At 42.5% G+C, this 27,871-nt stretch overlaps 2 protein-coding genes across 8 annotated transcripts in view; one reads left to right on the forward strand and one right to left on the reverse strand.

Moving 5' to 3' along the window:
* Positions 1-304: 304 nt before the first annotated feature.
* Positions 305-4,534, forward strand: LOC139408817 (polysaccharide biosynthesis domain containing 1). Its single transcript, XM_071153172.1, has 6 exons — positions 305-624; positions 926-991; positions 1,189-1,248; positions 2,179-2,319; positions 2,415-2,526; positions 2,664-4,534. The coding sequence occupies exons 1-6, from the start codon at positions 595-597 to the stop codon at positions 2,753-2,755; spliced, it is 501 nt and encodes a 166-aa protein (XP_071009273.1). The 5' UTR covers positions 305-594; the 3' UTR covers positions 2,756-4,534.
* A 109-nt stretch (positions 4,535-4,643) lies between these two features.
* LOC139408816 (exportin 7) overlaps positions 4,644-27,871 on the reverse strand; it is a 30,412-nt gene continuing 7,184 nt past the window's right edge. For 3 of the 7 annotated variants that reach the window (XM_071153169.1, XM_071153170.1, XM_071153171.1), the window contains exons 11-29: positions 27,519-27,665; positions 27,174-27,346; positions 26,905-27,098; positions 26,638-26,743; positions 24,819-24,954; positions 21,079-21,152; positions 20,922-21,002; positions 20,767-20,830; positions 20,558-20,666; positions 20,272-20,467; positions 19,946-20,053; positions 15,248-15,330; positions 14,916-15,130; positions 14,654-14,792; positions 11,326-11,390; positions 11,130-11,222; positions 8,725-8,823; positions 6,145-6,272; positions 4,644-6,058 (exon numbers count right to left, since the gene is read on the reverse strand). In XM_071153169.1, the coding sequence (XP_071009270.1) occupies positions 5,965-6,058; positions 6,145-6,272; positions 8,725-8,823; positions 11,130-11,222; positions 11,326-11,390; positions 14,654-14,792; positions 14,916-15,130; positions 15,248-15,330; positions 19,946-20,053; positions 20,272-20,467; positions 20,558-20,666; positions 20,767-20,830; positions 20,922-21,002; positions 21,079-21,152; positions 24,819-24,954; positions 26,638-26,743; positions 26,905-27,098; positions 27,174-27,346; positions 27,519-27,665 (2,304 nt within the window). In that variant the 3' untranslated portion in view covers positions 4,644-5,964. Of the gene's footprint in view, positions 6,059-6,144; positions 6,273-8,718; positions 8,824-11,129; positions 11,223-11,325; positions 11,391-14,653; positions 14,793-14,915; positions 15,131-15,247; positions 15,331-19,945; positions 20,054-20,271; positions 20,468-20,557; positions 20,667-20,766; positions 20,831-20,918; positions 21,003-21,078; positions 21,153-24,818; positions 24,955-26,637; positions 26,744-26,904; positions 27,099-27,173; positions 27,347-27,518; positions 27,666-27,871 lie in introns of all 7 variants that reach the window. The other 4 variants (XM_071153165.1, XM_071153168.1, XM_071153167.1 and 1 more) reach the window with 2 other exon arrangements.

The following is a 27,871-nucleotide window of genomic DNA, read 5'->3' on the forward strand; positions in this document are numbered from 1 at the left end:
TGCATTTTGGTACACCAGAATTACATTCATTTCCAATGAACCGCTGCGTTGCCTTGCAGCATTGTGTTGCAGATACAGCTCGTTCGGTATGGTACATATGTTGGATTTACCGAACGTGTATGAGTAGATGGCTTGACAAAAATGGTATGATGAACTTTTGTTGAGCGCATATCCAGATGACGCTGCATACTATTTTTCAAAGCGTTACGCTTCGATCACACCAACAGTATCATTACCTTTTGGTACACCAGAATTACATTCATTTCCAATGAAACGCTGCATTTGCCTTGCAACATTGCATTGCAGTTGCAGTGCGTTCGTTTGTGGTGCATACATTGGATTTATCGAACGTATGATAAACTGTGTGCGTAGACGGCTTTACAGAAATAGTAGCAGAAATTGAATGTTGATGATGCTGCGTACTATTTAGCACAAATTCACTGTCGGGGTGTTCGAAGCGTTATTGCATTTTGGTACACCAGAATTACATTCATTTCCAATGAAACGCTGCGTTTGCCTTGCAGCATTTCATTGCAGAGACGTAGACAGCTTGCGCTAGAACGACGTGACGTCATTGGGTCAAAGTTTACAGCTATGGCGTCGGGAAATGGAATTGCTTCTCTGGTGAGAATCCACAAGATTAAATAACAGTATTTTAACTGAATGTACATGTAATATACGGGTATATTGTAGCTGCATATATAAGTGAACTGTTAAAGTATATGATGCATGTTTTATTTGGACTGATGCCGGCCTGCTGTTTAAAATGCCGCTGGCTAAACGAGGACAACGTTGATTGAGTTAAACATGTGCTTACCATTACACTGCAGCAATATTGAATTACTAATGCTAATGACATTTTGTCGTTATATAGGGTGTGATATCAATTGTAATACTTTTCTTTTGTAATGGTTATGTTATTCAGGGCGTGGAGGGAGCTACAGCAGCCGCCCAGGCTCTGTCTCTACCAGCTGAGGCTTATGGGAACGATGTGAGTAACACACCGGTGCTATTTAGGTTTCCTCTCTGACACAAACTCACAACACAATAGTTTTCTAGTGTGTTAGTTTCAAAGTTTATTCGCCACGTGCACAGGATACAACAGGTGTAAAACAGTCAAATTAAATTCTTACCTAGAGAACTCTTTCCCAACATTGCAACTAACCTGTGTGTGTGTGTGTGCCTCAGCCTCAACTGGAGGTGATGTGGGCGATGAAGGCTTACAATCATGCAGAGATCTACTTTAATGTGAGTATCTCTTTCTCACAAGCACCTGAAATCAGGTAAACTACCCACATGGAAAAAATACTACAGTTTACTATAGAATAGTACAGTATTATCCACAAAAAAAACTGTAGTAAATACTACAGTTGTGTGCAAAAACACTACAGTATTTAATTTGCATATACCCTGCCTATTTCCCTCCCCCGATATCCCAATTTGTGCCACCCATAAGTGAGAAACCTACATGCTAAGTATAACCATATTGTGTGCCATACAGGTTATAGAGAAAACTACAGTAAATACTACAGTATATTATTAGTCCTCAAAAACACTACAGTAAATACTACAGCAGTGGATCTACAAGTTTTGCCTCGGGACCCAAATTGAGCCAGGTTGCCTCAGTCGCGACCCAATATACAATCTGGAAAACTATATTTAATGCTATATTGATAGTAAATGTGTAAATTATGACAAGGGAACAACATTCTCACCTCTCATTTTCAATAAATACATTTTGCCCATATTCTTCAAGAATGTTAAACTCACTGGCTTGAGACCACAAAATCAACCAAAATAGTGCTGCTAATAGATCTATTTTGAAACATTGATAGTTCATATTTTCTTCCAGGTTTGTAGTTTTTTTCATTAAAATATAAACTGTATGTATATATTCAAAACCTCCCCGGACCCGAACTGGGGTCACGACCCACCAGTTGAGAATAGCTGTACAACAGTATACAACAGTCCACAAAAACACTACATTAATTACTTTAGTATAAATACTGTAGTAAACACAAGTTAACAGTAAAGTCTGCAAACGCACTATAATACTACAGTATTTAGACCATAGTATGTTTTTTTTATGTGGGTAGGTGGAGCATAATACCAATAATAGCAGCCACATTGCACTGATCTAGTCCTTCCCTCCAGCTAATCGTGTCTGTCTGTGTGTAGCTGATCTCGTCGGTAGACCCCAGTAATCTGAAGCTGACCAAGGTGGATGACCAGATCTATACGTCCTTCAGAGAATCCTTCTCAGACCTCAACATCAAGAACTTGGACCCAGACATGCTCAAAACGGCCGATGCCAAAGAGGTAGGGGACTGGGTGTGTTATAGGTGTCAGAAATACAAAAAGGGACGGCGGAAGAGTGAGAGAGAAACTAACTTAGTCTCTGTGTTGGTGTCTAGAAGTGGCGTCCGTTCTGTAACCAGTTCGACGGGGTGGTGGAGGACTTTAACTACGGGACTTTGCTACGACTTGACTGTGAGAAGGACTACACAGAGGAAAACACCATATTTGGTATGTTCAGCGAGTCACTATTACACATACAAAACGTTGTCACTGTTAAAAAGTGGCATGAGGAGCATAGCAGTGTAAGGGTCCTGTGTAGCCCAGTGACTACACCAGTGTTAACTGCGATCATGTTGTTCCTGCAGCCACCAGGATCCAGTTCTTTGCCATCGAGATCGCTAGGAACAGAGAAGGATTCAACGCCCCTGTTTTTCAGGCCAAAAAACAGCCTTCTTAACCCATACCCTATAACCTTCTTAGCCTAGTCTCCAACACCCTTGTAAACCCAACCAAGGAAGAGTTTCAACAGCCCTGGTTTGACACCCTACCTTTTGACCTAGGTATGGGATACTCTGAACCCCACATCACCTACAACCTCTAACCCAGGAAACAGATAACATTTCAACAGCCCTGGTTACCAGGCTTAACATCCCCATTGCTTGACATCCATCTCCTTACACCTTTCCTGTGTGATTGTCGACTGGATACTAGACCAGTGGCACGTTCAGCAGGGCACCATGTTGTGGAACGTTCATAGATATATAGAACAATGACTTATCTGCAACGTTTGCTTACTGGGGGTGGCCCAGAGGTCCACACTGCAGCCTGCATCCCACTGTGCATGAGTGCGTGTACTGATGTCCAAACTGAGCATGGTAGCTACAGAGCCTTCAGAAAGTATTCACACCCCTTGATTTTCCACATCTTGTTACAGCCTGAATTTAAAGTGGAAGTTGTGATTGTGTCACTGGCCTACACAATACCCCATAATGTCAGTGGAATAATGTTTTTAGAAAATCTAAAGCCTTGAGTCAAGTATTCAACCCCTTATATGGCCAGCCTAAATAGGTTCAGGAGTAGAAATGTGTTTAACATGATTTAACGACTACCTCATCTCTGTAACCCACAGATAATTAAGGTCCCTCAGACGAGCAGTGAATTTCAAACACAGATTTATCCAGATCAGGGAGGTTTTCCAATGTCGCAAAGGGTAGATGGGTAAAAAAAAAAAGACATTGAATATCCATTTGAACATGGTTAAGTTATTACACTTTGGCTGGTGAATTGATACACCCAGTCACAAGGATAAATGCATCCTTCCTAACTCAGTTGCCGGAGAGGAAGGAAACCGCTCAGGGATTTCACCATGAGGCCAATAGTGCATTTAAAACCGTTAGTTTAATGGCTGTGATAGAAAATTGAGGATGGATCAACATTGTAGTTACTCCACAATAACTGAAATGACAGAGTGAAAACACATTCTCCCAAAAATGTATACTGTTTGCAATAAGGCACCAACGTAAAACTGCAAACAATTGGCTAAGAAATTAACTTTGTCCTGAATACAAAGCATTGTTTGAGGCAAATCCAACATCACTGAGTACCACTTAATATTTATGACTAGGGAGTTTGGGATACAAATAAACAAGAGCTAAGCACAGGCGAAAACCTGGTTGTCTGCTTTCCAACATACACTGGGAGACATTCACCTTTCAGCAGGACAATAACCTAAAACAAGGCTAAATATGGTTGCTTACCAAGACGACATTGAATGTTACTGAGTGGCATAGTTGACTTAAATGGCTGTCTAACAATGACCAACTTGACAGAGCTTGAAGAATTTAAGAGAATGTGCAAAGATGATTCTAACATGAATTGACTCGGAGTTGAATACTTGTCTAAAAGATATCATTTTCCCACTTTGACATGAGTATTGTGTAGATTGTTCACACAAAAAATGACTTTTTTTATCCCAGTGTGAATACTTTAAGGCGTTGTAAATGTAATTAGGTTCTCTAATTTGTGGCAATTTCTGGGTATGTTCTTGTACAGTTTGTTTCAAATGACATTCTTTATAGTGAACCACTTTGACCAGTGTGCTGACTAAAAGTGGTGCACTATAAAGGAAAATGGGGTGTCCTTTTTGATTTGCCCGGTGTGTGTATCCGACCGCATTCACTGACTGGTTGCGTGAATGGTAAAAATACAAATCTGAATAAATGGATGTCTGGAATCAGCATGTAGCCTGTGTATGTTTAATCCTTATGACAATATTATCTTGCTAGTCTGCACCACACACTAAAGACATTACCCCATGTTGTGCAGTGGAAGAACTGACAGCGCGGTATACAAACCAAATGACGTTTATTTGCAGTCAATGATGACACTATAATATGTAGCCGACATCCACACAACTCAACCAAGCTACCGATCCAACACACACTCACATCAGAGAACCAAGCTACTGATCCAACACACACACACAAACTTCAGGGAACCAAAACAATAGAAACCAGAAGTCAAATCAACATGGTTAGAGATGAGCTAGTCGTCACAAACAGTTAGCAGCAACATCTGTAGAGTAGCACAAGTTGCTAATGAACTCTGAACCCCCATCTCCTCTAATACACAGTTCTGTATTCTTATTCCTATCATCCATATCCCTGTAATACACAGCTCTGTTCTACTAAAGGTTGCATTCTTCATTTAATCATTTAGAAATAAACAATCCTTCAGGGAGCTTGGAGACGAGTGCTGAAAGTTCTAGAATTTCCTGGTAGGTTCTGGCTGGAGCTCACCACTCCTTCACAGCACCCTAGGAGGCCACACACACACACACACACCTCACACTAACACACCAGAGACTGCAGTGACGCTCCGATCTGTGACCCCTACACACTAGCCTGCTCAGACACTTCACCCCTCCCCTAACCCAACTAACTCCCTTAAGGTTAGTGTCAGCTCCAACCAGCCTACCAGAGGGTAAAGTGGAGCATAACCTTAACCCATTTAACCCTGCCCCACACCCAAATCCTAATGGAACAAGTAATCATTTTCTAGGCAAAGTGTCTCGGTGCTAGGGTTAGTGTCTAGGGAGTAAAGCGGGGTGGGTATTTACAGCACTCCAACTAAAAGGCCAGAGGAAATGTACAACACAGCCACTCTTTCTCTGCCCCTTTGCAGCTCTAGTGCTCTCTCATCCCCTGTAGAAAGTTTGCTCCCCACAGACAAACAGGTGCACTGACTCACTACACTGTAAAAAGTTCAATCACACGTTTCTCATTTTGTTTTAAATTCAATCAATATAAACATTGTTCAAAATGTTATGAAAAAAAATGTACACTTGTTTTGTTGTTTCTATACAAGGCAGGCAGAAGCAGAGAACTACATTTACCAGCTTCCCCATTTTCACCCGCTCTCCTCTTTCACCCCCCCCATTCCTCTCCCGCTAGAATGTGTAGAGGTATCCTCCGTCCATCCTCCTTCTCCTCCCAGCAGAGCGACCTGCGGTGACCTCTACAAACTGGCTTTAAAATAGATCTGTATATTTATAGGCTTCTATAAAAAAGGAGGGGGGAACCAAAAGGGGGAGGAGAGGAAGGGTGAGAGGAGGGGTTGAGTTGGGAGGGGGAAGCTGCTCTGTGTGGAGCAGGAGTGCGTGGAAGGTCAGCTCATCATGTCATTGCTGTTGACGCCGTAAGAAGAGTTCTTCATGCTGTCGTTCACCTCCCTCCGGAACACCGACAAATTCTGGGTGAACCTGCACAGATTAATACAGAGAGAGTTAACAGTGACTGTGCACACCGATAACACGTGTGGAGAGAGGGTCGCTGGGATTGTGTGTACCTGTCTCGGTTCTTGGTTAGCAGGTTGCGTTCTATCCCCTCCATCAGGTTTTCAAAGCAGAGATGCATGGCCTGCTGCTTCTCTGGAGGCTGGCTGTTCACAATACTGTTTCTCAAGTCTGCAAAATACTACACACCCAGACAAAAATTCAGCTTCTCTGATCGGACAAATACTGCAGGAATGGAGGTATACACACACACACGGGTAGAGGCTGTTTTTTTTTACCAGGATCGTCCACTCAGCAACAAGCAAAAAAATCCCATGACAAACGTAAGTCGATCTCAGATGGATTGTCTGGGGCCAAGTTAACCTCCCCTTTCATGTAAGATAGTAATTAACATAATGCTTTTAGGGAAAGGGGTTCATTTTGAACATGTATTTAACTTGCTTAGGGGGTCTGGGGTCTTCCCCGGGATCATTTTTATGTAGGACAGAAGCTAAAAAAACAATCTAATCCAAAATTAATTAAAAATAATGACACCATCTAAAATATAATTTCCACCTCCAGAAATGAGCCCAATAACATACGGGACCATACATAGCCTACACATGGTCTATACTATCAAAGGTGTTATAAGCAATAAGCATGATCATCTGTAGCCCAACTAATGCAGCATAATGGCAAAAAAGAAATGTACATAGGCTGAAGCATGGGGTTTGTTCTTCTGCATTTACCCCACTGGACACAACCTCATTATTATTAACTCCCCAAAAAGTTATGTTGGGGGGGGTTTCTATTACAAAGTATGTGATTGCACTTTTAAAGACACTGTTGCCCCTTTAAGAGCTCTGTTGCGCAGCTGCACCTAAATCTCACTTGTAACTGCATTTGTAAAATGTCACACGCACAATTGAAGGAGTAGAAGAGAATTCAACGTGATATGGTGGTAGCAATGGAAAACTGGGATCAACAGTCAAGGTCAAAAATCCTTCTTTAACCCGTGTCCTCCCCTTCATCTACACTGGGATCATTGCTTTCACCTGGTCAGTCATGGAATGAGACTAACCAGGTGTTCCTAATGTTTTGTATGTCAGTTCAGTGCACACAAGATAAAATATACACTATCGTCTAAAAGTTTGTGGTCACTTAGAAAATGTCCTTGTTTTTGAAAGAAAAGCAATTATTTTGTCCGTTAAAATGACATCAAATTGGTCATATACAGTGTAGACATTGTTAATGTTGTAAATGACTATTGTAGCTGGAAACGGCAGATTTTTTATGGAATATCTACACAGGCTCATTATCAGCAACCATCACTACTGTGTTCCAATGGCACGTTGTGTTAACTAATCCAAGTTTATCATTTTAAAAAGGCTAATTGATCATTAGAAAACCCTTTTGCAGTTATGTTAGCACAGCTGAAGACTTGCGCCGATTAAAGAAGCAATGGCCTTCTTTAGACTAGTTGAGCATCTGTAGCATCAGCATTTGTGGGTTCTATTCCATGTAAGAAATTGCCAAGAAACTGAAGATCTCGTACAACGCTGTGTGCTACTCCCTTTACAAAACGGCACTAACCAGAATAGAAAGAGGAGTGGGAGGCCCCGGTGCACAACTGAGCAAAAGGACAAGTACATTAGAGTGTCTAGTTAGAGAAACAGACACCTCAAGTATTCAACTGGCAGCTTCATTAAATAGTACCCGCAAAACACCAGTCTCAATGTCAACAGTAAAGAGACGACTCCGGGATGCTGGCCTTCTAGGCATAGTTGCAAAGAAAAAGCCATTCTCAGACTGGCCAATAAAAATAAAATATTAAGATGGGCTAAAGAACAGACACTGGATAGAGGAAGATTAGAAAAAAGTGATATGGCCAGACAAATCTGCTTTGGTGGTGGTAAAGTGGGAAATTTAAGAGTATCACTCCATTTTGCAACACCATGCCATACCTTGCACTTAATTGGAGCCAATTTCCTCCTACAACAGGACAATGACCCAAAGCACAGCTCCAAATTATGCAATAACTATTTAGGGAAGAAGCAGTGAACTGGTATTCTGTCTATAATGGAGTGGCAAGCACAGTCACCGGATCTCAACCCTATTGAGCTGTTGTTGGTACATCTTGACCATATGGTACGTAAGAAGTGCCCATCAAGCCAATCCAACTTGTGGGAGGTGCTTCAGAAAGCATGGGGTGAAATCTCTTCAGATTATCTCAACAAATTGACAACTAGAATGCCAAAGGTCTGCAAGGCTGTAATTGCTACAAATGGAGGATTCTTTGACGAAAGCAAAGTTTGAAGGACACAATTATTATTTCAATGAAAAATAATTATTTATAACCTTGTCAATGTCTTGACTATATTTCCTATTCATTTTGGAACTCATTTCATGTATGTTTTCATGGAAAACAAGGACATTGCTAAGTGACCCCAAACTTTTGAACGGTATAGTGTATTTCATAAAACAGACATGATTCTGATTTAGGCCATGTCATTTTCAAACAAGCACCACAGAGATTTTTCTTGCAGATCTCAAAAATGGCCTCTCCAGAATCCATATGACGAAAAATCCTTTAACCCCTGTACATGTGTTCCAGGGAGTGGTGGGATAGTGGGTGTGTGGTTGTGTACCTGTACCTTCTCGTTGAGCAGGATGAGGCCCAGTAGAGGTCTGGACATGGACCACTGGTTCCTGCAGTCCTCAAAGATGATGATGTTCAACACCGTGGACAGCATCTGTAGGACAAACACACAGATTGATTAGTGTGTGTTTGTGTTAGTGATGCGCAGGTCAGCTGTTTGTTCACCAGCACCCACCCGTAATTACTAATAACCCATCTGCCCAACTATGTGATCGTGAAATCCTGAGGCCTGACCCTAACCCGCAAATATAGAAATTGCACTGTACAGTTAGTTCCCTTTTTGTCTCTTCAACAATTACGTTTTTATTCAACATTTTTGTATTGAACAGTAGCCTATTGTTTTCTGAAACCAAAAAAAATGGTAAACAAAAGCCTAAACCAGGGATGGGAAACTGGCAGCCCGCTCAGATCATTGATTTTGTTAGTCTCACTCAGATACACTACATGATGAAAAGTATGCTTGTCAAACATCCCATTCCAAAATCATTGGCATTAAGATGGTCCCACCTTTCCTGCTATAACAGCCTTTACTGTTCTGGGAACATCACTGCGGGGACTTGTTTCCATTCAGTCACAAGAGCATTAGTGAGGTCGGGCACTGATGTTGGCCGATTATGCCTGGCTCGCAGTCGGTGTTCTAATTCATCCCAAAGGTGTTCGATGGTGTTGAGGTCAGGGCTCTGTGTAGGCCAGTCAAGTTGCTCCACACCGATTGACAAACCATTTCTGTATGGACCTCCCTTTGTGCACTGGGGCATTCTCATGCTAAAAAAGGAAACGACCTCCCCCAACCTGTTGCCACAAAGTCGGAAGCACAGAATAGTCTTCAGCACTCGACGGTCCTGTTCTGTGAGCTTGTGGCCTACCATTTCGCGGCTCACCCGTTGTTGCTCCTAGATGTTTCCACTTCACAATAAAAGCACTTACAGTTGAACAGGGCAGCACTTGCAGGGCAGACACTTGTTGGAAATGGGGCATTCTATGACGGTGCAACGTTGAAAGTCACTGAGCTCTTCAGTAAGGCCATTCTACTGTCAATGTTTGTCTATGAAGATTGCACGGCTGGTGGGCTCGATTTTATACACCTGTCAGCAACAGGTGTGGCTGAAATAGCAGAATCCACTAATTTGAAAGAGTGTCCACATACTTTTGTATATATAGTGTATCATATTAAAACCTGCAAACATCTCTCTCCACACTATGGAACATGCTGTAAAAAAAGCTACTTTCTCTCTATGCCCCAAGACAAAATGTGTAGAATTTCACAAAATTAACTCTGTGGATCCCACCCCCAAAGTTGCCCATCCCTGGCCTAAACTGACACCATGTGCATGCCTTTGTGAAAATGCACTGTACAATGAGGCGATTTGCCTACTTTGTCTTCCTTTCTTTTGCAGCACAGTTGAGAAACAGAATAGTACCCATTAGAGGTCTTCACAGGTCCAAAATGTTGGACCAGTGGCTTTCCCACCTAACCCAATATGCATAAATAGAAATAAATAAAACTAGGGCCTGTTCCGAATGGACTCAAGGACAGTCAGACCAGTTCGGAAAAAGGACTGTGGAAAAACAGACCCAGATCGTCTACTACAAAGAGATAGGCGTACAGAAGGAGACTAAATAGTTAATTTAAATCAGAATATTTTTGATAAAGATGAGCATTATATATTGTTACATTAAAGAAGTTACTCTGGTAGGCCTAAAACATTCTTCCTCACATCAAGTTCAACTGTCGAGGCAGTTGGAGCACCGGTTTACACAGGCCTGCTGTAGCTAAAGCCTATCATAGCCACAACACACCAAATGTTCACAAAAGTTTCCAAAATGTATTAGGGTAATAACAAAAGTAAGTAAAGCCATTGTTTATAGGGAAAATATGAACAGGTTATTAAAATGCAGCATTACATTGTTCATTTTTTCATCTCGGTCTACTTGGTTTTTTCTTTTCATGGTTTGAGTGCGATTAACAAATCATAATCCCATTATACTGCTGCAAACACAACATTAAAGTTAGAACTTAATTTAGCCAAAGAAAATGGCTCAACAGAATGAAAAAAATACTTGTTGCATATTTAAAGAAACTGGTTTAAACCTTCACAAAAGTTTTGAACAGCCTATATTGCAGCAATTAGGCTTACCAACAAAATGTGAGTGCCTGTACTATAGGCTACCAAACAAAATGACAGCAATAGGCTAATGATATTTATTTTACAACTGGCCTACTTACAGTGCATTCGGAAAGTATTCAGACCCCGGGATTTTTCCCAAATATTGTTGCTCTAAAATGGAATCTATTTTTATCTACACACAATACCCCATAATGACAAGGCAAAAACCGGTTCTGACATTTTCTGTAAATGTACTCAAAATAAAAAACTGAAATATCATGTGTGTTTGTACCTGTTGGATCATCTCTGGGTGTTGCTGCATGATGTGTAGGAAGCGGTCATCTGTTGCCATAGCTGCAGGTCGTTTCTTAGTGGAGCGAGACAGCTGAATAGAAATAAGACATTTTATTTACATTCATAACAACACAGAACTTACAGGTATAATGTCATATGAATAGATTATAGAGCTACATGGAGGCAGTTGTTACCTGTTTGAACAGGTAGGTGACAATGTGGTCCAGACTGGAACAACACCCAGTACACACCATGGTATCTATAACAAAACACACAAACACATGTTAGTCACACACGTTTTTCAACCACTCCACAAATTTCTTGTTAAACTATAGTTTTGGCAAGTCAGTTAGGACATCTTTGTGCACTACATGTAATTTTTCCAACAATTGTTTACAGACAGATTATTTCACTGTATCACAATTCCAGTGGGTCAGAAGTTTACATACACTAAGTTGATTGTGCCATTAAACAGCTTGGAAAATTACAGAAAATGTAGCCATGGCTTTATAAGCTTCTGATAGGCTAATTGACATCATTTGGGTCAATTGGAGGTGTACCTGTGGATGTATTTCAAGGCTTACCTTCACACTCAGTGCCTCTTTGCTTGACATCATGGGAAAATCAAAAGAAATCAGCCAAGACCTCAGGAAAAAAAATTGTAGACCTTCACAAGTCTTGTTCATCATTGGGAGCAATTTCCAAACGCCTGAAGGCACCACGTTCATCTGTACAAACAATAGTACGCAAGTATAAACACCATGGGACCACGCAGCCGTCATACCGCTCAGGAAGGAGACGCGTTGTCTCCTAGAGATGAACGTACTTTGGTGCGAAAAGTGCAAATCAATCCCAGAACAGGAAAGGACCTTGTGAATATGCTGGAGGAAACAGGTACAAAAATATCTATATCCACAATAAAACGAGTCCTATATCGACATAACCTGAAAGGCCGCTCAGCAAGGAAGAAGCCACTGCTCCAAAACTGCCATAAAAAAGCCAGACTACGGTTTGCAACTGCACATGAGGACAAAGATCGTACTTTTTGGAGAAATGTCCTCTGGTCTGATGAAACAAAAATAGAACTCGTCGGCCATAATGACCATCGTTATGTTTGGAGGAAAAAGGGGGAGGCTTGCAAGCCGAAGAATACCATCCCAACCGTGAAGCACGGGGGTGGCAGCATCATGTTGTGGGGGTGCTTTTCTGCTGAAGGGACTGGTGCACTTCACAAAATAGATGGCATCATGAGGCAGGAAAATTAGGTGGATATATTGAAGCATCATCTCAAGACATCAGTCAGGAAGTTAAAGCGTTGTCGCAAATGGGTCTTCCAAATGGACAATGACCCCAAACATACTTCCAAAGTTGTGCCAAAATGGCTTCAGGACAACAAAGTCAAGGTATTTGAGTGGCCATCACAACGCCCTGACCTCAATCCCATAGAATATTTGTGGGCAGAACTGAAAAAGCATGTGCGAGCAAGGAGGCCTACAAACCTGACTCAGTTACACCAGCTCTGTCAAGAGAAATGGTCCAAAATTCACCCGACCTATTGTGGGAAGCTTGTGGAAGGCTACCCGAAACATTTGACCCAAGTTAAACAATTTAAAGGCAATGCTACAGAATACTAATTGAGTGTATGTAAACTTCTGACCCACTGGGAATGTGATGAAAGAATTCAGACCTGAAATAAATCATTCTCTCTACTATTATTCTGACATTTCACATTCTTAAAATAAAGTGGTGATCCTAACTGAGCTAAAACAGGGAATTTTTACTAGGATTAAATGTTAGGAATTGTGAAAAACTGAATTTAAATGTATTTGGCTAAGGTGTATGTAAACCTCCGACATCAACTGTATACAGTGGGGTAAAAAAGTATTTAGTCAGCCACCAATTGTGCAAGTCCTCCCACTTAAAAGATGAGGCCTGTAATTTTCATCATAGGTAAGCTTTAACTATGACAGACAAAATTAAGAAAAAAAAAACTCCAGAAAATCAGATTGTAGGATTTTTAATGAATTTATTTGCAAATTATGGTGGAAAATAAGTATTTGGTCACCTACAAACAAGCAAGATTTCTGGCTCTCACAGACCTGTAACAACTTATTTAAGAGGCTCCTCTGTCCTCCACTCGTTACCTGTATTAATGGCACCTGTTTGAACTTGTTATCAGTATAAAAGACACCTGTACACAACCTCAAACAGTTACACTCCAAATTCCACTATGGCCAAGACCAAAGAGCTGTCAAAGGACACCAGAAACAAAATTGTAGACCTGCACCAGGCTGGGAAGACGGAATCTGCAATAGGTAAGCAGCTTGGTTTGAAGAAATCAACTGTGGGAGCAATTATTAGGAAATGGAAGACATACAAGACCACTGATAATCTCCCTCGATGTGGGGCTCCACGCAAGATCTCACCCCGTGGGGTCAAAATGATCACAAGAACGGTGAGCAAAAATCCCAGAACCACACCCCCCGTGAACTCTAGTGAATGACCTGCAGAGAGCTGGGACCAAAGTAACAAAGCCTACCATCAGTAACACACTATGCCGCCAGGGACTCAAATCCTGCAGTGTCAGACGTGTCCCCCTGCTTAAGCCAGTACATGTCCAGGCCGTCTGAAGTTTGCTAGAGAGCATTTGGATGATCCAGAAGAAGATTGGGAGAATGTCATATGGTCAGATGAAACCAAAATATAACTTTTTGGTAAAAACTCAACTTGTTGTGTTTGGAGGACAAAGAATGCTGAGTTGCATCCAAAGAACACCATACCTACTGTGATGCATGGGGGTGGAAACATCATGCTTTGGGGCTGTTTTTCTGCAAAGGGACCAGGACGACTGATCCGTGTAAAGGAAAGAATGAATGGGGCCATGTATCGTCAGATTGAGTGAAAACCTCCTTCCATCAGCAAGGATATTGAAGATGAAACGTGGCTGGGTCTTTCAGCATGACAATGATCCCAAACACACCGCCTGGGCAACGAAGGAGTGGCTTCGTAAGAAGCATTTCAAGGTCCTGGAGTGGCCTAGCCAGTCTCCAGATCTCAACCCCATAGAAAATCTTTGGAGGGAGTTGAAAGTCCGTGTTGCCCAGCAACAGCCCCAAAACATCACTGCTCTAGAGGAGATCTGCATGGAGGAATGGGCCAAAATACCAGCAACAGTGTGTGAAAACCTTGTCAAATGTTTTCTGTAAGTCTTCACCTCTGTCATTTGCAACAAAGGGTATATAACAAAGTATTGAGATAAACTTGTGTTATTGACCAAACACTTACTTTCCACCATAATTTGCAAATAAATTCATAAAAAAATCCTACAATGTGATTTTCTGGATTCTTTCCCCTCATTTTGTCTGTCATAGTTGAAGTGTACCTATGATAAATTACAGGCCTCTCTCATCTTTTTAAGTGGGAGAACTTGCACAATTGGTGGCTGACTAAATATTTTTTTGCCCCACTGTATACTACCCAGTGCAGTGTGGTGCAGTGTGTGTGTATGTGTATATATATTACCCAGTGCAGTGAGTCCCTCGGAGATAGATGACAGTATGTACATGACGACATGCGGCTCTAGAGAAGCAATGAAGTTCATGTGATCCTGAGTCAACACCTCCAACAGACTGTAGAACGACTGGCTCAACTTGGGATAGTCCTGGAGGGAGGGATGCAGACAGGAGAGCAAAGGAGAGTTGGTGCAAGTTTTGCTGGAACTGCCATTGTCAGATTGTATATTTACAATGTTCAGAGAAATAGATCACTGTATGTATGCATCTACCAGCAGGTCGCTGTGTGGTATGGACAGCAGCAGTTTGATGAAGGTTTGTAGTGCGTTGTCCAGTGCGTCATCTCCATAGAGACGGAACACCCCGAAATTGACGTAGTTCCCAGAAAGCACAGCCTTCAGCATAGAGAAGCACACACTGACACCCTTCAGCTTCACACTGTACACCTGGTCCTTAGGCACCTCCCCGATGGTCAGGATACGATTACCTGGAGAAGGGGAGAGGGAGAACCAAGGAAATGAACATAAAATTGTGTGGCTGACCAACCAAATCACAATGCTCCAGTGAACAGCAACTGTTGCAATAAGACACTTAAATGTTTTACCATAGGTGGTGATCATCTTGCTGGTTTCTCTGAACAGCAGGATTCCGTTAGGCGACGACACGTCAAACTGTAACCTCTGTGACCTGGAAACAAACAGAGTTCGGGATTCCTATTTTCCAGAAAAATCTAACAAATTTTCCATCCCAAGACTTTCCCAGATATCCCGAGATTCTAGTTCAAACCGGAAATAGTATCTAAAAGCCTATAATACCAGCAAGGGGAAAATGGACAATTATACCACTGTAAATTGAGAAATACACAGAGGAATCTAACGGTTTCTTGTTGTGTTGCAATTGAATCAACTCAAAGTTCTTTCAAAGTCATCCTACTACTTAGTTGCTGTAGCTTATAGTTTTAATGTAGGCCTATGAAGCACTGTTGGCCAAATGGTCAAATAATTGTAGGTTATTACAGCTAGTGAAAATTGTAATTTTACCATCGACAGAAAGATGTCACCCAGCTTGTATGCTCTCTCCTCTCCCCTTTAAGAACAGCTGCCTGGCTATCAGGGAAATTGGGAAGATTCTGACTGTATATACTATGATAAGCGAGTTATGTAGTGACTTTGTTTAGCGCAGCATTAGATACACCATATATACACAAGAGTATGTGGACACCCCTTCAAAATGAGGGAATTCAGGTATTTCAGCCACACCCGTTGCTGACAGGTGTATAGAATTGAGCACATAGCCATGAAATCTCCATAGACAAACATTGGCAGTAGAATGACATTACTGAAAAGCTCAGTGACTTCCAACATGGCACTGTCATAGGATGCCACCTTTCCAACAAGTTCGTCAAATCTCTGCCCTGTTAGAGCTGCCCCGGTCAACTTTAAGTGCTGTTATTGTGAAGTGGAAACGTCTAGGAGCAACAGCTCAGCCGCAAAGTGGTAGGCCACACAAACTCACAGAATGGGACCGGCGAGTACTGAAGCGCGTAGCATGTGAAAATCGCCTGTCCTCGGTTGCAACCCTCACTTCAGAGTTCCAAACTATCTCAGGAAGAAACGTCAGCACAAGAACTGTCTGGAGGTTCACGAAATGGGTTTCCATGGCCGAGAACATCACTATGCGCAACGTCATGCGCCGGCTGGTGTGGTGTAAAGCTCACCGCCATTGGACTCTGGAGCAGTGGAAATGCGTTCTCTGGAGTGATGAATCACGCTTCACCATCTGGCAGTCTGACGGACAAATCTGGGTTTGGCGGATGCCAGGAGAACGCTACCTGCCTCAACGCATAGTGCCAACTGTTAAGTTTGGTGGAGGAAGAAAAATAGTCGGGGTCTGTTTCATGGTCCGGGCTAGGGCCCTTGGTTCCAGTGACGGGAAATCTCAACGCTACAGCATACAATGACATTCTAGACGATTCTGTGCTTCCAACTTTGTGGCAACAGTTTGAGGAAGGCCCTTTCCTGTTTCAACATGACAATGCCTCCATGCACAAAGCAAGGTCCATACAGAAATGGTTTGTCACGATCGTTCTGGAAGAACACGACTAGCCTGCACAGAGCCCTGACCTCAACCCCATCGAACACCTTTGGGATGAATTAGAACACTAACTGCGAGCCAGGCATAATTGGCCTACATCAATGCCCAACCTCACTAATGCTTGTGGCTGAATGGAAGCAAGTCCCCGCAGAAATGTTTCAACATCTAGTGGAAAGCCTTCCCAGAAGAGTGGAGGCTATCAAAGCAGCATAGGGGGGGGACCAATACCATAATAATGCCCATGATATTGGAATGAGAAGTTCGACGAGCAGGTGTCAACATACAAACAGTTGAAATCTGATTTTTACATACAGTGACGTTTTTCAACCACTCCACAAATATCTTAACTATAGTTTTGGCAAGTCGGTTAAGACATCTACTTTGTGCATGACAATTTTTCCAACAATTGTTTACAGACCAATTATTTAACTGTATCACAATTCCAATGGTAAGAAGCAAACATACACACAATTAGTATTTGGTAGCATTGCCTTTAAAATGTTTACCTTGGGTCAAACATTTTAGGTAGCTTCCACAAGCTTCCCACAATAAGATGGGTGAATTTTGGACCATTCCTCCTGACAGAGCTGGTGTAACTGAGTCAGGTTTGTCAGCCTCCTTACTCGCACAGACCTTTTCAGTTCTGCCTACAAATTTTCTATGGGATTGAGGTCAGGGCTTTGTGATGGCCACTCCAATACCTTGACTGTGTTGTCCTTAGACCATTTTGCCACAACTTTGGAAGTATGCTTGGGTCATTGTCCATTTGGAAGACCCATTTGTGACCAAGCAAATGCTGATGTCTTGAGATGTTGCTTCAATATATCCACCTAATTTTCCTGCCTCACGATGCAATCTATTTTGTGAAGTGCACCAGTCCCTCCTGCAGCAAAGCACCTCCACAACATGATGCTGCCACCCCCGTGCTTCACGGTTGGGATGGTGTTTTTTGGCTTGCAAGCCTCCCCTTTTTTCCTCCCCCAAACATAACGATGGTCATTATGGCCAAACAGTTCTATTTTTGTTTCATCAGACCAGAGGACATTTCTCCAAAAAGTACGATCTTTGTCCCCATGTGCAGTTGCAAACCGTAGTCCGGCTTTTTTATGCCGGTTTTGGAGCAGTGGCTTCTTCCTTGCTGAGCGGCCTTTCAGGTTATGTCGATATAAGATTAGTTTTACTCTGGATTTGGATACTTTTGTGCTCGTTTCCTCCAGCATCTTCACAAGGTCCTTTGCTGTTGTTCTGGGATTGATTTGCACTTTGCGCACATCTCTAGGAGACAGAACACGTCTCCTTCCTGAGCGGTATGACGGCTGCGTGGTCCCATACTTTTATACTATATATTGTTTGTACAGATGAGCGTAGTACCTTCAGGCGTTTGGAAATTGCTCCCAAGGAAAAAACAGACTTGGAGGTCTACACATTTTTGCTGAGGTCTTGGCTGATTCCTTTTGATTTTCCCATGACGTCAAGCAATGAGGCACTGAGTTTGAAGGTAGGCCTTAAAATACATCCACAGGTACACCTCCAATTGACTCAAATGATGTCAGTTAGCCTATCAGAAGCTTTAAAGCCATGACATAATTTTATGGAATTTTCCAAGCTGTTTAAAGGCACAGTCATCTTGTAAACTTCTGACCCACTGGAATTAGTGAATAGTGAATTATCACTTATATTATAAGTGAATTATAAGTGAAATAAACTGTCTGTAAACAATTGTTGGAAAAATTACTTGTGTCATGCACAAATTAGATGTCCTAACCGACTTGCCAAAACAATTGTTTGTTAACAAGAAATTTGTGGAGTGGTTGAAAAATGGGTTTTAATGACGCCAACCTAAGTGTATGTAAACTTCTGACTTATACTGTATGTTCACTGTGACAGACAAGCAAACAGCGTCAAATAGTAGTGTTGGGTTCTGAAAATATGAAATATATTTATTCATATCCCTGAGGGAGAGAGGGGAATGTATAACGTTTACATTCTGTCCGTATGCATTATTGTTAGCCAGAAGGGACCATATGGTAGGAAGAGACACATTCTGGGAAGAGTCAACATGACAGCCGTGAGTAGGAATGAGTGAGCACTTTGGGGCAGAGGTCAGGTCAGCTGAAGTGAGGAAGAACAGATATCATTAAGGTTCTATCTAGCAACAGAGATGCATTGGCTGTTCAGATGTGTAGGAGGAGACTCAGCATAGGAAAAAGGGTAAAAAAATAAAGGTTTATTTTTTTTTGTAACTTTAATTTAACTAGGCCAGTCAGTTATTAAGAACAAATTCTTATTTTCAATGACGGCCTCGGAACAGTGGGTTAACTGCCTTGTTCAGGGGCAGAACAACAGATGTTTACCTTTCAGCTCTGGGATTTTTACCTATCAGCTCGAGGATTCAATATTGCAACCTTTCGGTGACTTGTCCAACGCTCTAACCACTAGGCTACATGCCTCCCCATATGAGTGCTTGTGTGAATATGTTTGTCTTATGCAGCTGTATTGACCCAATGGGTGAACAAACTTGGTTTAAGCTTTACTAATCACCCGTGAGTTTTAATAGGTTAATTTAGAACCTAACAGTACTAATAGCATAAAATCAGCACCATGGACAGCTTTCGGTCAATTCCCCAGTAAATCTGAGCCATCGCTTTTGTTAGTGTAACATGGAACATTTTTGCGAATGTCTATTTCCTTGAGCGCTTTTGCAGACAATGTATTAGGCCTTTTGTTAGCAGCCGCTGTTTATATTTTGGTGCAACCAGCGTTGCACTACACTGAAACCGGCGTTGAAGATACGGCCCTATGGCCGTTATTGTTTTGCTGACGAAGCAGAGTTGGGGAGAGTCGCGCATCGTGATGAAAAAGAAAGTGCAGTACACCGCTGTTCTATTGCACATGCAATGATGTCAGAGGGGAATAAACAGTGTTCGTTGTCTACAGAACCCTCATTGTCATTACACAAACGGACATCGCAGTTTCACCATTAAGAATTCCAGCTTTTAACCCCAACACAGGGTTAGAGGTCGAGGGAGAAGTGTCAGGGTTCTGGTAGCATTGCATATTTTGTATTTCCACATAAGTGCGACATCGAAAATTGTACATATTTGTTCCAGTTGCCAAAAACAATTTCCCTTCGGGAATCGGGGATGCACTTGGTCAGAAAAAAAAAAAAAAAAAAATCAGGGCTAGAAGTGTGTGCATGTTTGTGTACCTGTTGTGGACGAGCTCAGCCATGAGCTTTAGGACAGGAGTGGTGCATGCTGGTACGTGGTACCAGAGTTCTATTGCTCTCTGCAGAATGGGCATGTAGGCTGGGTAGCTGGTGGAGGGGTTAAGGACAAAACTGTCAACCAATCACATCTCCGCTGCTACAGTGATTCCCTATTCTGCGACAGACGGTCTTATTTCTTCTAGACAACGCATTCCTAACATTCTGTAACCTTGCAACCTCCTACACCCTGGTCAGTAAAGGTCAGGGGTTACAGGTCAGAGGACAGGATTGAGAGTGTATAGAGGTCTGGGGGCAGTGAAGGATACATCCAGTCGAAGAGCATCATGAAGCTGGTCTTGGCGTTGAAGGCAAAGGCGATACCTCTCAGGTCTCTGACCAGCCCCACCAACGTCCTCTTGGCCTCCTGCTCGTTGAACGTGTTGGTGCTGAACATCTGAGCAACCGCTTCAAACGCTGCCGTCAGGGGCAGCATGAACTGTTCAAACTGGTCCTCATCCTCACCTACACATACACACGAAAAGGTGAAAGAATGAAAAGTTATCCAAATAAGAAATATTACTGATAATTGTGTAGATAGGCGTGTGTGTCTACCTAGGTCGACCATCAGCAGACGTCCCAGCGCGGTGTAGAATGTGGTGCGGCATCTCATGTCGCTGAGGTTTGATTGGTTGTTCACACCCAGGAAGGAGAAGTGCTCGCTCTGACATAGGAGAAAAGCAAAAGGCATTACCGAAAAATAACTGGATCAAAAGGCATAAATTGAGTTTCAGGCGGTTAGGGGTCGGGGTCAGGGTTCTTACTGTGTGGTTGTTCAGCATGAACTGAACAGCGCTGAGTTTCACCAACTTCCTCACACTGCTGTATGTACACACACACCGTCAAGGAGACAACACAGGAGCTGGAATATAACAGAAAACGAAACCCCACCCCTTTTCACACACACGGTAAAGGATATCCTATGGAAAGGTCGTTGAGTAACTGAAGCGTCTTGGAGGTGATCGGTTCACACTGGCCCCAGTACTTCAGATTGGTGATGCTGCAATCACAAATGGTAATCAATCAATCGTTATTTCATAGTACCAGTACTAGTACCAATACCACAGTAGACTCACATTTTTCCGATGAAGACGCTCAGTACCATGGTCTCATCATTTAGCCCCAGAACCTCTGACAGCCGCCGGTACAGCTGGGACACACAGACACACGTCATTAACCATTGGAACACCCCCTAGAGAGAGAGCAGCTACACAGCTAAAGTAGGAGAGAACTAGGATATAATCATCTGCTAGCAGCGTGACACCAGCCATACATCTCCACAGGGTTGAAGACAACACGCACCCATCAACTCTGCTCTCATCTCCCCAGCATGGCCGTACATTCCACCTCAGCTCGGAGGTATATTAGTGTGTGTGAGCAAAATGCCCTTTGTGAACAAACATGTGCACTTCACCCCCCCCCCCCCCCCCTTACTGGCTCTGAATTTGCTGATAGTAAACTACTTTATTTAAGAAAAGTGTACTATTAATGAGAACGTGCATACGGAAAGTATTCAGACCCCTTCTCCACAATTTGTTACATTAAATCCATTTTAGAATAATTGTTTTTTTCCCCGTCAATCTACACACAATACCTCATAATGACAAAGCAAAAAAACAGGTTGACATTTTTGCTAATGTATATCAAATAAAACAATAATATTACATTTTCATAAGTATTCAGACCCTTAGTTGAAGCACCTTCGGCAGTGATTACAGCCTCGAGTCTTCTTGGGTACTTTTTAAAAATGTATTTGACCTTTATTTAACTAGGCAAGTCAGTTAAGAACAAATTCTTATTTTCAATGACGGCCTTGTTCAGGGGCAGAACGACAGATTTTTACCTTGTCAGTTCGGGGATTCGATCCAGCAACCTTTCGGTTACTTGTCCAACGCTCTAACCACTAGGCTACCTGATGCTACAAGCTCAGCACACCTGTATTTGGGGAGTTTCTCCAATTCTTCTCTGCAGATCCTCGTAAGTGCTGTCAAGTTGGATGGGGAGGGTAGCTGCACAGCTATTTTCAGGTCTCTCTAGAGATGTTCGATCAGGTTCAAGTCTGGGCTCTGGCTGGGCCACTCGAGATTCAGAGACTTGTCCGGAAGCAGGTTTTCATCAAGGATGTCTCTGTACTTTGCTCCGTTCATTTTTCCCTTGATCCTGACTAGTCTTCCAGTCCCTGAACAACATCCCAGCAGCATAATGCTGCCACGTTTCACCGTAGGGATGGTGGCAGGTTTCCTCCAGATGTGACGCTTGGCATTCAGGCCAAAGAGTTCAATCTTGGTTTCATTCATTCTCATAGTCAGAGTTCTTTAGATTCCTTTTAGAAAACTCCAAGCGGGCTGTCATGTGCCTTTTACTGAGGAGTGGATTCCGTCTGGCCACTCTACCATAAAGGCCTGATTAGTGGAGTGCTGCAGAGATGGTTGTCCTTCTAGAAGGTTCTCCCATCTCCACAGAGGAACTCTGAAGCTCTGTCAGAGTGACGGGTTCTTTGTCACCTCCCTGACCAAGGCCCTTCTCCCTCGATTGCTCAGTTTGGCAGGACGGACTGCTTTAGGAAGAGGTGGTTCCAAACTTCTTCCATTTAACTATGATGGAGGCCAGTGTTCTTGAAGACCTTCAATGCTGCAGACATTTTTTGGTACCATTCCCCACATCTGTGCCTTGACACAATCCTGTCTCGGAGCTCTATGGACTATTAATTTGACCTCATGGCTTGGTTTTTGCTCTGACATGCACTGTCAACTGTGGGACCTTATATAGACAGGTGTGCCTTTCCAAATCATGTCCAATCAATTGGATTTTACACAGGTGGACTCCAATCAAGTTGTAGTAACATCTCAAGAATGATGGAAACAGGATGCACCTGAGCTCAATTTCCAGTCTCATAGTAAAAGTTCTTAAGATTTATGTAAATAAGGTATTTCTGTTTTGTCATTATGGGGTAGTGTGTAGATTGATGAGGAAAATGTTTTTATTTAATCAATTTTAGAAACGTAACAAAATGTAGAAAAGGGGAAGGGGTCTGAATACTTTCCGAATGCACTGTATGTGGTTTTCCAACCTAGCTATCTTAAGATGAAATCTCTAAATAAGTCGCTAAATGTTTAAAATGTCAAATGAAAATGTGAGGTAGTGTGTGTGTGGTAGAGTGTTAAATTGAGCAGAGCTGAGGGTGATTTGCCTAAGTAGCGGGAGGGAGGGGGGATTAGAGTGAAGGGTATTATAGAGGGGTATGTATGTATCATCTGCTGGTCTTTATTGTTCTTTAATCTGACAGGTCAGACTCATACGGTCCATCTCACACATACACAACTTGAAATATCAGACATTCCAGAGCCCTCATCATACAAATTATTCTAGAACTCCCCTGCCTCCACCCCACTTCCATTGGGCTCTCTCTGGCTAGCCATGTTAGCAGTAACACTGACCATGTCACTAGGAAGGGGTAGGAGAGGATTACTATAACACCAAACAGACATGTAGCGCGGGGGGGGGGGGGGCTGCTCTCTCTACTGTCGCCACTTATCTGGGCTGTTCACATTTTGCAGCCTCTGCCCAGCACAAAGAAAACGCAGTCAGTCAGCCCAAGTTGTATTGTAGAAAGGCTGTGTCTGCTCTAACATACCCACAGACAATGGAGTCTGGGACAAAAGAGCTGCTAGTTAAAATATAACACATAACTCTCACTAGTAACAGTCTAAGAGAGGGAGGGAGAGAGAGAGAGAGAGAAAGAGGGAGGGAAAGGGAGAGAGATTAACAAAGTTAGTCAGACATTTAATAGGATAGGATAAACTGTATTGTCTAGGCTTGGGCACTATCCAGATTTTCATATCGTCCTTCTCTCATCCCGGGATTTATGGTATTACTGGCATAGCACACAAGGGGGTGCTAAAAACGCAAGAAAAGTCCATTGGGCATCCATTACCAGAATGCTAACAAATTTAGCACACACAAATAGCGAAATCACAGATGCTGTTAGCTAAATGCTAACAAGCGAAAACAAACATAAAATAATTGCAAAGACAGGAAAATCCAGCCTATAAAGTTATACAATAGTGGCCAGTAGCTACCAAATATCATTTTTGGTGAGTGTGGCCATTTACAAGAGAAATTGTGTAAATGAACAAAGGGGATGCAGCATGTGTACACGGAGCAGATGGGAGAACAGAGGGGATTTTTTTTAAATATTCATTTATTTAAAAAAATAAAGTAAAATCGCTAGTAAGAAGCAAAGGAAAACAAAATGGTAGCTGTACAGACAACTCATCCAGAGCTCTAACTGGCAGAAATCCATTACAAAATATCTGATGGCAAACACTTAGTAGTTTCATACACGTTTAACTTCACCCACGTTTAACTTCACGTTTAACTTCAACTTCACCTTATGTGCGCTGTACAGGTACAGACTCGCCAATAGATACAGAACGCCATCAGCTCGCTTTCTCCCATTGTGCTATTTACTGTACTAACACGTGACTGGCTCAACTGTTTCCCGGGGAACTACGGTAAGCTTCATAATATGACAGGCGAAATGAAGAACGCAATCAGCTTAATCTCCAAACGTATTGCACAAGTTGACTGAAGGTATTCACTTAAAAAGTAGCTATTCAAGTGTATTGAAAAACTGCAAAGAAAAACCATCCTGTGGCTTTTTCCAAACACCCTGGTATACGGTATACCGCTCAAGCCTAGCATTGTCCTTGGTGGGGGAAATTGTCCTAGACACAACATTGCTGTGGATCATCTCAACATTAGATCACGTTTCAGGTCTGAAGCATAACAGTGTGTGTGTGGTAACAGTACTTACCTTGGAGGACTTTTGCACCTGGTCTCCGATGTAGATTTTCCTGAACTGTTCGAAGAAGCTGAGCATGGCCAACTCCAACCGCTCGTTACCCGCCTGGGCCAGCCGCGAGTCTGTTAGGTTCATCAGCTGGAGCACCCTGAGACGACACACACACACACTGATCAATTCATCTGCTGCAGCATCCATAGCAGGGCTGTCCCAGACAACAACAAATCTTCGACCGAGAGCGGTCCTGTTCTTTCCACTGATCGAAATGTTTCTTTCCATTTATTGACAGACACACCCCCTATGTGTTTGAATAAAAACTACATATGCAATGAGCTTGTCCGACGCTTTAAGCACACCGTTTGATCATTACGACACAGATGACTCAAAAGAGCCCGATGGTCACACTTTAAAAAAAAATGACAGTGAGTGCCTGTGTGACTGGCGCACGTTGTCTCGCTCTCCTCCCTACTGCAGCGAAAAGGTACCACAGCAACTGTTTATTGCGCTGTCCGTGCTGATGCTGCACCATCATTACAGCCATTTAGTTGTTTTACTTGTTTCTAACTGAAAAGTTTTGGTTACCGAAATCCCTAAATTGTTTAGGAAAAACATTCCCTATTCCCTCAACCCTTGCTCTCGTACGTGAAACATGTAAGCATCGTATCCGACCAATATGGCCTGACCTATAATCACATAAACACTGGTAATAAACTCAGAACACTGCTGTTAGATTACCATATAATTTTTTCTGACCATTTAGAAGTGTAAACAAAGTGTCCGTTCTAACCCAAAAATATATTTATAAAGCCTTTATTACAGCAGACTAAACACTGCTGCATGCATTCGTGAATTGCGGTTTATTTATTGCTTAGGCTAATTATTCAACACTCCCCCCGGAATTTAATTTTAAAACTAAAATGCTTGATTGCATTTCAAAAGACTGAATGTCTCGTACGGTGTGTGATGGCATGAACAAATGAATGATTGATACAGTAGCCTATACATTGAAATATAGGCCTAAGTTAGTTACATTATTAAGTCTAAACAGGACACGGTCTTCAGCCTCCAGTTTGATGGTGGTTATACAAGGCTACGATACAAAGCCTATTAATGATAATCACATTACTTATTATAACGATGATCATAATAACAATATGAAGGGGATCAAGAAAAAGGAGGGTATAGGAGCGACAGCTGCGTGCGTATTATGTGACAAACAGGTGCTGTTAGATTACAATATAATTGTTATGCCTGTTTGGAATGGTGTAAACAAAACTAAATAAATTATAAGTAATACCAGTCTATTCTAATGAAAAATAAAGTGTGAAGCCTTTATTAAAGCAATGAAAAGCGTAAAGAAAAACAGCCGAATCTGTGAAATTGCTTTATCCAACATTTTGTCGCTGCATGAGGCTTGGTGCACACGGAATCAGTAAGCTATTAAGCACATTTAACAGTTAGGCTATTGATTATAGACCCAATTTTCTTAGACAATTAGGCAAGGGCTGTTTCCTCGTCTGCTGCCTCCGCCGCAATGTCCTCAATCCCCATATATTATGCACATAGCAACATAGGGAAAAGAGCCAATTCTACAGCGCACTAAATACAATGTTTCAGAACCGTTGACAATGACCGTATCCAACATGGGAGAAAGAGCATGTTATAAAATAATATTTGATTTATTAGTGTTGAGACATTATTTTTTACAGCCTATCGACCAATCAATGGGCCAGTCAACTAAATGGGGTCAGCCCTAATCCGGACAAATATTTCCAATAGGACATGTAGGTGGCGGTATTGGTTAGGGTGAGGTTGTTGTGTGCGGACATACCGACAGACTAGTTCTCCGTCCATGGCATCTTGTTCATCTGTGGAGGCGAAGGACACTCTTCCTCCAATGACCGCCCCGATTATATACACCAACCATGTTAACCTTCCTGTAGAGATATAATTATATACACCAACCGTGTTAACCTTCCTGTAGAGATATAATTATAAACACCAACAACAGCAACCTGCCTGGTAACAAAAACATGTTTGTTTAAAGCGCTATTTTGTCACATATTTCTTTGATTGATTGATAGGGAGAGAGACTCACCCTCCTGGACAGTGATGTCGATGGTACTAGAGTTGGTAGACTGCAGTAGTTCCTGGTAGGTCTGTGCTGATTGGTCAAAGAGCTGGACCAATAGGGCACAGGTCTTCTCGTATTCACAGCGACCGATGGTGGAGAGCTGGTCTAACTGCTGCTGGACTAAACCTGCGTCATCTAGAGGGTCCTCAAGCCCATCCCTACACAGACACACACACATGCGTGAAAATGGTTTCAAAGTTCCACAATTTGACCTGTGAGTTTGAGACAGTTACCTGAGGATGATGCAGACAGACTCGAGGCGGGAGGTGATGTAGGCCTTGGTGACTTCAGGTGTGTATGTCTCTAGCAGGTGAGGCTCGGTGGCTTTAACGTAAGGGACCGACGCTGCCAGGCGCTGCCACAGGCTCAACAGGTAGTGGACAGAGTTAGGGGCAAACTCCCAGTGCTGAAACACACACAATATAAAAAGGTTAACATACAACAACGACAATCTTTTTCTGATATATCAATAAGGAGGAAAAAGGTTTCAGCAGAACATTAACGCTTGCATCTAACATACCATCCCACCCCACGCACAAGTGACATGACTAAGGCATAGGAGCTCACACACACAGTACCTGTAAACTGGTGACAGTGAAGTTGGCTATAAGCCTGATGACTTCTGGGTAGTTTTCTACTTTGACCAGCTCTCCTAGCTGGTAGTTACTCTTCAGCCGCGCCAACAGACGACAAAACTCATGGTAGTTGTTAGGGTCTGACAGGCTCTGGAACACAAGCACAGCGGCGCTGGTTGAGGCACACGATGTGGTATCAGAGAGATATGGGTCAGCAAGAAAAAGAACCCAAAAAGCAAGGATGGATCTGAAGGGAGAACATCATTTCACACAGCACAGGGGCATGTAGCCTAGTGGTTAGAGCGTTGGACAAGTAACTGAAAGGTTGCAAGACCGAATCCCCGAGCTGACATGGT

This window comes from Oncorhynchus clarkii, chromosome 5 (genome assembly GCF_045791955.1).
Source record: "Oncorhynchus clarkii lewisi isolate Uvic-CL-2024 chromosome 5, UVic_Ocla_1.0, whole genome shotgun sequence".
Lineage (NCBI taxonomy): Eukaryota > Metazoa > Chordata > Actinopteri > Salmoniformes > Salmonidae > Oncorhynchus > Oncorhynchus clarkii.

Excerpts from the sequence above, each read along its gene's own strand:
- LOC139408817 (XM_071153172.1), top strand. The coding sequence starts at position 595 with ATGGCGTCGGGAAATGGAATTGCTTCTCTG. Across the intron at positions 992-1,188 it reads CTGAGGCTTATGGGAACGAT|CCTCAACTGGAGGTGATGTG; the intron begins GTGAGTAACACA and ends TGTGTGCCTCAG. Across the intron at positions 2,320-2,414 it reads AAACGGCCGATGCCAAAGAG|AAGTGGCGTCCGTTCTGTAA; the intron begins GTAGGGGACTGG and ends GTTGGTGTCTAG.